Below are 12,481 nucleotides of genomic sequence, written 5' to 3' on the forward strand. Positions count from 1 at the left end.
AAAAAAGAAACCGTGTTCCTAACATGTAAATGCATCCGCATCTTGACATCACGACGACGACTTCCACCTAAAAGGAATTAAAACTTACCATACTGTCATACGTAGTGCGTACATGACTTTTTCAACGACTTTTTACATGCGAGCGTTTGTTATTTTGTTGTCCACCATTGTCACGGTTGTATCCGGTGCACGGTCACAATGTGGGTTTTCAAAACTATTAAAAAAAGCCCCACGTGCTAGTTTTCACACCTCAAATCAGCCAATCGATCGATCTATATATCTATCTGTCAATTTATCTACCTATCTATATGGACTGGCAAGAGCGCTATAATGGAATCAGGTTGTGTGTGTGTGTGTGATACACTGTACACTGTCTGTTGCAGTCAGATCTCCCTGTCCAGTCTTCACTGTGGTGCAGTATGAATTCAGCCCCGCGACAAGTGACACAACCAGGAAATAAACCAAATTGCTGCTGGAAATTGGGAACTTCTCCATTGTGAAACGAATAAAGATTTTCTTATTCTTAAATTACTGAGCGATTGGGAGATGGGTGTCAAAAGAAAATTTTACATTTACCGCTACAGTCACTTGTTTTGGGACATTTTAGCTTCAATTGCTCTCCTTCCTTGCAGACAAATTAGCATCCACAGAGCAGTAGAATTTGCGGATTAAGTAAAAGAGTCGAAAAGCTGCTTTAAGAGAGCTGAGTCAGTAATCTTGCCTCATTTCAGTTATTTCCTCCTTGTCATCTCCATGCTGACATTCTCTTAAGAGGTTTACGTGGAAAATGTGATCCTGCAATGACATGAAAAGCACACTCGCTTGTACAGACGTCATGTTTGAAAAATGGGATTACATGTACCTTTTTGAAAAGCACAAAAGGTTTGTGCAAAGGAAGTCCTTTCGAGGAAGGGGACTGAAGCGAGGTTTTCTACAGGTAAAGCTCAGTCAATTGTTATATGGTTAAAGTCAAGTTATATTGGTAGCTTGATTTAAAAAAAAATCAAAAAAGTTAAACACATTTCTGTCTATAGACTGGTCAAACAAATGAGGCAAATTCCGACCTATTAATATTAAAATCATAGTTTCCGTTTTCTCAAAATATTGAATTAAGAGAACTGGAGTGGGCAAATTCCATTTTGTGTCACAGTGGCACCAAAGAGTATGAATGAAAGATGACTGACAAAATAAAAAATATCACCTGAATGTCAAAGAGCAGCAAAATAAAGCACATAAACTATAACCTATGCAAAGTGGTTAAAATCGTTCGACCTGATTGCGTTTGAAAAGTGCTCGGTCCACCCAAAGTCATCATTCGCACAACAGCAAGAAAAACATTGCCAACATAAAATAAAATGAAAAATCACGTCATGTTTATGTGTGTTGCATTCAAGTTAAACATTCACACAGTGATGTTGCGTCTTGACATTTTATTGTCACCTGTGTTCGTGTTGGCGGGAACAGCAGTTTTTTTCTTTGCCTTGGAGCTAAAAAGTCTTTTAAAAGAGTGAACAAAAAGATTACATACAAAAATAGAACATACATGTTGGGGCAATATATATGCATACATAGTTTTAAAAAATGAAGTTGACACTGTACATGTTTTTTAGGCACCATTCTGGGAAAATGAAAAAGCAGATTCCCTCTGTTCGTCCCTTTTCCCCCTTCCTCACAAAAACAAAACTTATGTTTTGAACATATACAGCGAACAAATTCAATCAATAATCCACTTTTTCTTTTCAAAGTGTCGTGATAAAAACATGCGCACAAACAGATAAATACGTCTGAACTCAAGCCGTGATCGAGTTTCAACACATTATTTTATTAAATAAACATTAAATATGACAGTAGCTATTTAAAAAAAAAAAAAAAAAAACCCGAGCTGCCTTGCACCAGCATGGTTTTTGTTTGTACGAGGTATCAACTTGGACCAGCGCTCTAGCACCACACCACTGGAGACAGATTTTGTGTCCTTTTTGTGTTACCTCCGCCAAGGAAGTTTCGTTTGAATTGTGGAAAAAAAAAGGCAAAATCAGTCACATTTGAGAACTGGCGGCTTTGGAAGCAGTTTTGAGAATAGACTTTTTGAGGAAAACGTCATAGCCGTGCAATATTATTCGATTTCATGAACTATCAATGATCAATTATCCCGCCTGTAGTTACGTTATTGCGGTCAGTTTTTTCCAGGACATTCTTGATAAGAAGCGATAAAACAAATTAGTAGATTAGCCTTTTTAAAGAAAAAAAAATAATAATATTTTGACAATTTTGGGGAGGTGGTGGTCAGATTTGTCATTTGGAGGTGTCACTACTTTCGAGGACAGGGAACAGTATTTTTTTTTAAAATGATTTTCTTGGAAAAAAAATTTCTGACTATTGCGTGTACAAAAACAAGACGGAACTTCGTGGAGCAAAAAAGGACAAACGAGCGGCATCAACTATGTGGCGCCATTCAAGAATTCTCATGCATGCTCACTTCACTGACTCGTTTCGCAATTTTCTGAATACACTGCCCGTCCTTCGTTCTACTGTCTTTGTTTTCGTCGTAGGAGTTAGCTTCGTTGAAATTAAAACTTCACTCCATTTTAAATGAGGGAAAAAAACAAACATGAGAAAAATAAATGTGTGTCATCTAAGAAAAAAATGGAATGTGATCCAAATTGTGCTTGGCTGGCCTTTGGCGGAGGTCTAGCATGCATTCTACGGCATACTATTGCTATAAAAACGGCAACCTTTGTTGTTGACAGGACAGCGGAGCTGGTTGACAGACGAGTGACAGGATAAGCGTGACCACTGAGGTAAGTGAGCGTGTGAAATATTCTAGTCATTCCTGGGGGTCATTCGGGGTTCGCCGCGCCTGCCTGCGCGTGTTTGTGCGCGTCCTTACTGTTGAGTATGATGCTGATGAGGTCACCCTCGTGCTCCTTCATGTGTTCCATCAGCCGCTCCTTACTGGTCGATTCCAGGCCGCAGATGCAGCAGCAGAAGAGCAGCATGCAGTACTCCACGCCGCCACCGTGCGGCTGGGGCGGGACCGCTGAGCTCCTTTGCGGGGTCGGGGCCGAGGGGTCCGGGCTGGATTTGGGGAGCGCGGAGGGAGGTTCCAGAGGTGGTTCTGCGGGGACTTTGGCGTTCTCCTGCGAGCACGCCGTCAGAGATTCCGGTCCCGTCGGCGCCGACACAGGAGCTCTGATTGAATACGGAAGGCTCACAAATGGGCCCGTTTCGAAACGTTCGGTGGATTCTTTCGACTTGTGTTTATTTCGATCAGGCGAGTTTAGCGGTTATCATGAGTACCAGGTTATCATTCAATGCCAGACGTTTTTGAGTTATCTTGCAAGACCAAAAATAGCATGTCCTGTGACAATGAAAGGAAGTTGCCTCCCAAAAAAAAAAAAGGTTTGCATTGTTTGCCATTTTCATATAAAAAGCTATTAAATTTAAAAAAAAAAAAAAAAAACGGCCGCTGCATAAAATATGTGCTTATTTGGTGCTGTGGTCTTTTTTTTTTTTTTTAATCACTTCCAGTCATTCTGTTTATATTGTGCAACGGATTGGTTATCATACATGAAAATATCACATATGACCAAATGTGCAACTGTCGATTGTTCGAGTGGAAAATGCTATTTTTGTAGCATTTAGTCTGTGAGTACGTTTGAATGTCTTTGCCGGTCAAAATATTTTTACTTCACACTGACAGTGCCACATTTTCATAGATTACGGGTTGGCTTGTTTGAAGCTTCTTTGGTTCACCAAAGTGAAGCTCACCTAGCGTGTTACCTTGCAGCCACGTTTGTGCATCATTTGTATTTTTTTTTTTTATTTCCAAGCTACAAGTTGGCTGTGATCGCGACTAACTGGCAAGAGTAAGTCTTGCGTTGTGTGCTTACCGGCTGCTCTGCGAGATGGCCTCGTTGATGGCCTTGTTGACCTGCTCGTAGTTGTAGTTCTGGTCTCCGGCGTGCTTCCACATGTGCGACTTGAGGGAGGGCGGGTGGCTGCACACGTAGCCGCAAAGCGAGCACCTGACCGCCGGCAAAAGTGGATGTGATACGCCGGCTTCGAGCTTGAGAAGAGTCTGGCAGCGGGCCTTGGGTCTCACCTGTACTGCTCGAGGAACTGCACAGCCTGATGCTCCTGAGGGTGCCTCCTCATGTGACTCTTCAAACTGTTCATGTTGGTGGTGGCAAAGTCACAGTTGCAGCACCTGCACACAAAAAGTGTCAAGTACCACCATTACATCTACTGACTTTACCAAAAGTGCCACATCACAACGACCAACTGTTGTTGAACGCGCCACTTTACAAAGACACTGTCCTGCTTTAAGTTAAAAAAAAAAAAAAATCTGCCTTGGTGTATTTGCATATTTCCTTTTCAGTATTTCACCTTTTACCTGTCATAGCATTTAGATTTTTTTTTCCATTCCACCAATGTTGGTGTTGTGACAAGTTAATCCAACAGCGTGTGCAAAATGCCGTCTAATAACGCAGAGCACACAAACGCCTGAAAAGGAAGTTCAGGGTGCACCTGCCGAGTACACAAAGTGCATTGAAAAAACAGTTTTCTCCTGCTCTTGAACCTCTTCAAACTCCACTTTCACATGCTTTGACCCAGAATAAACAAACATTTTCCAGACGCAAACAGCGCAGAGAAAATGCAACCTTGGGCTTGGTTTGGATTCAAGCGCCACATTTGAGCTCCCTGCACCAAAAGCACAGAGAATAGAGCTTCTATAGTGCTCTACTGCCACCTAGCGGATTTGTAGAGAGCAGCAAGGGTCTCGGACAAGCGTCTGCCAAATTACATGCACAAATAGAAAAAAAAAAAACATATAATACCTGATAAGTAAACGTGGGTTACAGAACGAAACTCTGTGGAACACCACTTTTTTTGTGAGGGGGGGAATGAGACACCGTATTGCTTACTTTAATATAATGACTTTTTCAGTTTGTGCTTCCAAGTGTCAAAATATAAACATGGAGTATTGGCCAGATTTTACCTTCAAACGTGCAAAAGTATCAAGATGCAAATGTTAAACCAAGCTGCTCTACATCACTCTGTGCTTTTATTTCGACAATTGATGAATTTCTGATCAAACGTAGTGACTTTATTGGTGTTGTCAACTTCAGCCGCTTTACGGTTGACATAACCCCCATTTTTTTTTTTAAATATCTTTTTTTTTTTTTTTTGCAGTATAAGCCTCACCGGTAAGGTTTGTCCGAGTTGTGTATGCGTCTGTGGTTCCTGACTCCCACATAGGTGGCACTGGTGTAGTTGCACGCGTCGCACTTAAACGTCTTCTGAAGAGCGCCTTCTGTGAACGAGAAGATGATCATCACAGACCTACGCAAAGTCCGTGGCCAGTTCAACAGACAGTTCTCCAACTGACCCCGGATCAGAGTTTCTCACCTTCATCCGGGGCGCGTTCCGCTTCCTCGGGCGCGGCGACCGTTTCATCCACGGCCGCCAGCGCTGGTGCGTCAACGCCGACGAAGCTGTGATGATCCCTCTCGTGACTTCTCAACTGACTCTGAAACACCAAAACACAAACACGGAAACATGGAGAATTTTAGTCCGTGTTGTTCAAGCGAGCTCTCCCAGTCCCGTGCTCGACACTTTCAGATGATCCCGTTGCGACCTTGGGTGATAAAACAGGTCGTGAAAACACACCGTGTCCATGCGAAAATACGAAATATCGAATGTAACCTAATGGTATATGAAGTTCAGTGGCAATGTTAAGTAAAGAACATCCGCATGTGAAGAATCGGTCCAGTCAGTCGTGTCGTGAGTGTGGAAGATGTGTGCCAGTGTGTTGTAAGGTGCAAACATATTCAAAGAGTGATGGGTTTGTTACGGAGACTCCGGAGCCCGCGTCGGCTGCGTGAGACAGACCTCTTAGAACAGCGTATCAAAAGCTCGGATCAAATCTCGGCGATCACGTGCTGATGACGTATGAGGCTTCGTGCACGCCAACGAGACATGGGAAATAACGTGACCGATTCAAATATTTGGCGCCGCGTCAAGCTGCCAGTTGCCGAAAGGAGACGCCAAACGCTCGCCTGCGATTTTTTTAAGGGGTCACTTGTACAAGAAAGATATATTTTTGAAGTCTGTAATATGATGGGAATAAAGTCCATTTTGGCGGGAGTAACGAAAGTGTTTGTCATGCCTGGTGCTCGGCGCCGATAAAATATTAGAATATGCAACGAAGGCTCGTTTAATCGTGTTGTTGGCAAATCTGGAAGTTGTACGAGCACGTTGCTGACCTTGTAGTGGAAGGCTTGCGAGCACGTCTTGCACTGGTACGTCCTGCTCTTGCAGTGGTGGATCATGTGCGTCTCCAGATCCTTGCTGTCGGCGGCGATGTGCTCGCAGATGGGACACTGGTACGGCTGCCTCTGGCGGTGCACGCGCAGGTGCTGCTTGATGTAGCCCTTGTTGCCGCTGCTGTAGCGACACAGGCGGCAGCGATACGGCCGCTCGCTGCCGGCCTCGTAGTCCACCAGGCTCCCGTCCGGAGGCGCCCCCGGGCATTCCGGGGCGGCGTTGGCGTTGTCCTGCAGCTCCTTGAGGATGTCCTCGTCCGAGGCGTTCTGGTCCGAGCGCTCGCGAAGACGCTCGATGACGGTGAGCAGAGACGAGCTGATGCCGGCGTTGGTGGCGGCGGTGCCTTCGGGAGTCCTACACATTTCAAATGTCAAAAATGGCTTCTTTTTCTGCACCGTCATTTGTTGTAAAACCAACCGAGAATTTCCCCCAGAATTTTTTGAGGTTGATTGGTCTTTCATTGCAGTACCAGGGTTTGGACTGGCTCAAATTGTCAACAGCAAACTTTCATTTGCCGATGCATTTTTTTCATGCTGATTTCAAAAATGTCTTTACTTCTCATACAAGATCAAACGATCTTGTATGATCTTTGATCTTGTATGATTGATTTTCATTTTTGGTTTTTAAGTTTCACTTTTTATTCTCCAAACATGTAGGAACTCTGTTTTCCAGACCTTGAAACGGATAAAAAGAAAATTCATACTTGCGAAGGAACCCTGGGTCCCCGTCCACATCTTCGTGATGCTCCATCACGGACGCCGCCTCGGGTCTGAGCTCATGGGTCCTCATGGGCATGGCGACCAGGACCTCAGCAGCCAACGAGTGAAGACGAAGCGATTCCGAGTGCGTCCTCTTGCGTCCGGCCGGTGGAACGTTCTCGTCTGGAGGGGGGTCGCCGCCTCGCGCGTGCTCCTTCTCTTCTTTGACATCCAATAAGCTTTGGCCGGCGTCCCTCGTCCGAGGCGTTCTGGTCCGAGCGCTCGCGAAGACGCTCGATGACGGTGAGCAGAGACGAGCTGATGCCGGCGTTGGTGGCGGCGGTGCCTTCGGGAGTCCTACACATTTCAAATGTCAAAAATGGCTTCTTTTTCTGCACCGTCATTTGTTGTAAAACCAACCGAGAATTTCCCCCAGAATTTTTTGAGGTTGATTGGTCTTTCATTGCAGTACCAGGGTTTGGACTGGCTCAAATTGTCAACAGCAAACTTTCATTTGCCGATGCATTTTTTTCATGCTGATTTCAAAAATGTCTTTACTTCTCATACAAGATCAAACGATCTTGTATGATCTTTGATCTTGTATGATTGATTTTCATTTTTGGTTTTTAAGTTTCACTTTTTATTCTCCAAACATGTAGGAACTCTGTTTTCCAGACCTTGAAACGGATAAAAAGAAAATTCATACTTGCGAAGGAACCCTGGGTCCCCGTCCACATCTTCGTGATGCTCCATCACGGACGCCGCCTCGGGTCTGAGCTCATGGGTCCTCATGGGCATGGCGACCAGGACCTCAGCAGCCAACGAGTGAAGACGAAGCGATTCCGAGTGCGTCCTCTTGCGTCCGGCCGGTGGAACGTTCTCGTCTGGAGGGGGGTCGCCGCCTCGCGCGTGCTCCTTCTCTTCTTTGACATCCAATAAGCTTTGGCCGGCGTCCGCCTCTGGGTCGAGCAGCAGCGGCGCAGCGGCCATGGCGGCGCCCTCGGCGGACGGCAGACGCTCCACGATCACGTTGATGTGTCCGGCGCTTTTGGGGTCGCTATTGGATCACACGTTAACATAGAACGGAATCAGCAGCGGAACGCGAATTTAGTGTGTGAAAGTAAAATGGCTAAAAGAGAGCGCCATAAGTATCGGTGACTGTTATCGGCAGCCGAGGCGAACACTCGATACATTGAAATAAGGCCGTTGAAAAAAGAAAAACATTAATTGTAGGCATAAAAGGTGTACAAAACGACATATTTTGCTGCGTCCGTTTACGTGCCTGTGCCTTGATGAGGCGGGGCCTGGTGGGTTGCCATGTGATGTCAGCGCGAGTGTCTGGCAGCATGGGTTTTACCTGTTGATGATCTTCTGTGCTGACGTCAGCAGGCTGTCAGCCACAGACGCCGTCTCGGCCTCCACCTCTGTCTCCGTGGCAACGTGCAACTCTGTCTCAGATTCTTCGGGACTCAAATCCTTGAGAGCGAACTCGCCCGGCTCCTCTTTGGCGAGGTGGGGCGGACTCGATCTGCAGTCTCGAAGCGGCACGCACAGTTTGAAGGCGGTTGAGACGGTCTGGGACTCCGCCTCTTGACTGGCGGACGCTACGACGACTGAGGTAGCTCCCGTCTCTTCCACCTCCTCCTCCTCTTCTTCGAAAACGGGATAGGAGCAGTCGAGGAGTCCGGCGTGCTTCCAGGCGTGCGTCTTGAGCATACGCTGCTGGCTGCACACGTAGCTGCAGATCAGGCAACGGTACAAGCCGTACTCCTCGTAAATGTACCACTTCTTTTTCTTCTTCTGCCGCTGCTGATGCTGCTCGCCGTCACCCACACACTGGCGAGCAGAGCAGAGCAAACATTGGTAACGTTCGGGAGCACAATTGTGTCACTGAGAGCAAGATTGGGACAACTCCACTTGGGTCATATTGCAGGAGAGAGATTTGTGAAGGATAGCTTAGCAAGTTTAGCACAACAGTGGTCCAAGGTCGACACAGACGACTGAGTCACGTGAGAAATACGATGCGGAAATGGCAACGAGTCATGACACAAGAATACATCAATAATGTCCGAAGTCTGGGATCATTTTACATAAAAAAAAAAAATAAAAAAAAAAGAACATAAAGTGCAGTGCGTGTAGTGCAAAGCAGTATGAACTAATGGCCTACAACAGCACATCCTCTTTATCAATATTAGTGTCGGAGCTCCATTTGGAACGTCATCAATATTAGTCTCGGAGCTCCATTTGGAACGTCCCCACAAGTGGTCAAGGACTCACACGGCCGGCCACCGGCAGACTTCCCATCGTTTTATTGAACAAACGGTAGCAAAATAAACACGTCATAAGGACCTTCATACCCAAGCAGGCGACGCTCTGGCAGTCATCGGAGTCAACGGGTTGAGCCCGCTGTAGTTGTCAGAGGCTCAATGTACAGGAACCCAAACGGTTGACATCATTAGTACTATCGCAAAGTAAAAGTTATCGCCATACCTCTGAGTCCACCGGTTCAGCATCCCTCCCGGGTCCATGTTCACATTCCATGGCGTCGGCGCTGTTGTCCAGGTGCATCCTGACGTGCTCCTCCAGCTGCGCTTGGTCTCGGGAGCTGAAGCAGCACTCTGAGCACATGAGGATGAGGTCCTGGTTGTGCTCATTGTGCTGCTTCAGGTGCTCCTTGAGCAGCGGAAGCGTGGGTGACAGGTAGGGGCACAGGCTGCATTGGTAGCACGTGACCGCAGGCTTGAGCTCGCCACGGTCGTTCGCGTTGTTGTTGTTGTTGTTGAGGTCTCCATCCACGAGCGCCACACTCAGCTTCTTGTGAGGCGAGTCTCCTTCTGCTCTCGGCTGGAACCTCTTGTGTCCCGTCAGGGTGCAGCGGCGCTGGGGTCGCTTCTCCACGATTTTACTCAGCTTCTCAATGACCTGGATGAGAGAGTCGGTGTCCGGCTTGCGCTTGGAGGCGTCGGCGATGCGCTGCTGCTCGTGGGGCTCCGACGAAGGCGTGGATGAGGAAGCGGCAGCGGCGGCGATGAGGACTGCGACACTGTTGATGTCCTCCATGTCCTGACGTGAGACACATGTCATCCACAAAAGTGTCCAAGTGAAGTGCAAAAGCTCTTTCTCTTACAAATGCTTAAATCGTATTCATATCAAAGCCGATCTAGTTTCAAAACGTGGACAGGCTCTTCTGCCCTGTTGTTTTGCAGCGTCACGGTATTTCCTTCATGAAGGGCGCTGCCAACTGCAGAAATCCACGATTGGAAATTAACTTGATTCCACTGCCACGGATGGTGATGTTTGTCAACGGGAATCTGACTGTTTACTGCCACCAACGCATATATTCTTCATGTTGGTCTGAAGAAAAAGGTAAGATGTGGAAGAGGGTCTCGCCCAGCTTGTCCGTGAAATTCAGGCTTGTAAACCACTGTAATGACTAACAGATCCCAGCAGATGGGATTGAATATTTTTGTAGAGTCGATAAGTGCAATAATTAACTGAATAAAACTCTATTTTGCATTAAAGTGGACAGCTACATCATTTTTTGTCCAATTACTAAGTATGAATGGATTATTGTGTTTATTGTTTGATTATGAAACAAAACCAAACAACGAAGCAGTATCACACGAGAGGGAGTGATGTACTCGCCGGCGTTTTTGAAACTGAAAGTTACTTCTTGGGTACCGATTCATGCAAAGGCCTCCCATGTCATGCGATCATGAGAAAAGATGATGCAGTTCATGGAGTGAATGACAAACGTCATGTAAAAAAAAAAAAGCCACTGATGTTCCACTGGAGTGATGCTGTGCGGCAGCATCGCTCATGACTTTATTGTGCCTATGTCAATCAATGATGACTTAGCAGCGTCGTCGCTCGTGACTTTATTGTGCCTATGTCAATCAATGATGACTTTGCCTGCTCAAGCCACATCTCTGTCTACTTTTGGTTGTTTTCCAGCTTGAGGCGTAATGTTTACATCATGTAATAATAGCTTTGCGCTCAACAAAACAGGCCCAGATTTCAAACCGAGTAAACTAACTTTTCGAGTAAATCATTATTTTGGTTTTAATACTTTTGCCGTGCTTGTTTGGTGCAATGAAATTGTGTCAGTGTCAAATCTGTGCATTGGCCCAACCGATTTGGAATGCTCTTTTCATCTTGCAAAGGGGGAGCGTGATGACAAGTGTGACTTGGAAAAGACACATACACACGTGCTTTTGTTGACGTCGCTATTGGAAGGGGAAATGACCGCACGTCCTTTCCTTTCATCTTTCTCGAATCCTTCACTTTCTCTTTACCAATCGCCTTCCTCTTTTCTCACCACTTCTGCTTTGCGGAGTTACTCACGCGTGTGGAATACAGAATTGGAACACCCTCAGCCATTCACGAATTTGTAATATGAAAGTTGCGCGCGTTTGGAAGCTTTTTAAGGCTCAATTTGAGTACTTCTTTGGGAAACGCCAGGCCCGGACAGCCTCCAGCGAGCACCTGTTCGGCCGTATCTAAAAATATGTCACCTTGTTTCATTTCCATTTGTGGAATTCGAGTTAAAACACATCCAAACGTTGAGTAACCTAACAGGCCGACACGTCTGTGGTGGTGCTAAATGGCGAGAGAGCGTGTTAGTTTCAAAACAAAAGCGTCAAAGGTGAAACATCAAGTTTGGCCACGTTAGCATCAGTTAGCGCGGAGGCTAACCCAGTACATAAGCGTGTAAAAACCCGCCGGAAAAGCATGACTTTTCATCTGCGGTTAATGGGTAACCAACATATTACTACACTGAGACTTGTGAATGAAATTAAATACTCACCGAGTCGCCGCGCTCTTTGTCCTCCAAGCATGCAAGTGCTCGCGTTAGTTTTATTTGCCAGTCATTAAAAAAAGAAAAAAAAAGTCGCCTCGGTCGCTCACATTGCAAAATGGCGAGAATGGAGCCTGGGTCACGTGACTCAGAGTTTGCGGTCAGGTGACCAAAAAGCGGCTTGGTGATTGGACTGGCTGGCGGTCCAGGAAACCGCGGATGCTGCCTTTCGATGCAATTTGCAAAATACAAACCCATATTCTTTTCAACGAGATTGAACGCAGCTAAATATTCAAAAATAGCAATCATACTCATCATAATATAGAAATTATAAATGCAACTTCGGTAATGTTGACTGAAAAGATTTTTTATACGCGAGTGTGCGTGTGTGTGCGTGTGCGTGTGCACGTGTGTGCGCGTGTATGTAGGCGTACGTGTGTGTGTGTGTGTGTGTGTGGGGGGGACGAGATTGAACGCAGCTAAATATTCAAAAATAGCAATCATACTCATCATAATATAGAAATTATAAATGCAACTTCGGTAATGTTGACTGAAAAGATTTTTTATACGCGAGTGTGCGTGTGTGTGCGTGTGCGTGTGCACGTGTGTGCGCGTGTATGTAGGCGTACGTGTGTGTGTGTGTGTGTGTGTGGGGGGG

General features: G+C 45.9%; 1 protein-coding gene across 1 annotated transcript; it reads right to left on the reverse strand.

The window, feature by feature from the left end:
* Window positions 1-1,410: 1,410 nt before the first annotated feature.
* znf507 (zinc finger protein 507) lies at window positions 1,411-11,953 on the reverse strand. The gene is given in 12 exon segments (XM_019884610.1): window positions 1,411-3,189; window positions 3,891-4,025; window positions 4,103-4,207; window positions 5,206-5,314; window positions 5,410-5,530; window positions 6,267-6,681; window positions 7,031-7,278; window positions 7,280-7,382; window positions 7,732-8,082; window positions 8,383-8,861; window positions 9,516-10,088; window positions 11,833-11,953. Coding segments are annotated over 11 exon segments (2,988 nt in total). The 5' UTR covers window positions 10,086-10,088; window positions 11,833-11,953; the 3' UTR covers window positions 1,411-2,837.
* Window positions 11,954-12,481: the final 528 nt, after the last annotated feature.

This window comes from Hippocampus comes, unplaced genomic scaffold (assembly GCF_001891065.2).
Source record: "Hippocampus comes isolate QL1 unplaced genomic scaffold, H_comes_QL1_v1.1 scaffold21, whole genome shotgun sequence".
In the NCBI taxonomy this organism is placed as follows: Eukaryota; Metazoa; Chordata; class Actinopteri; order Syngnathiformes; family Syngnathidae; genus Hippocampus; species Hippocampus comes.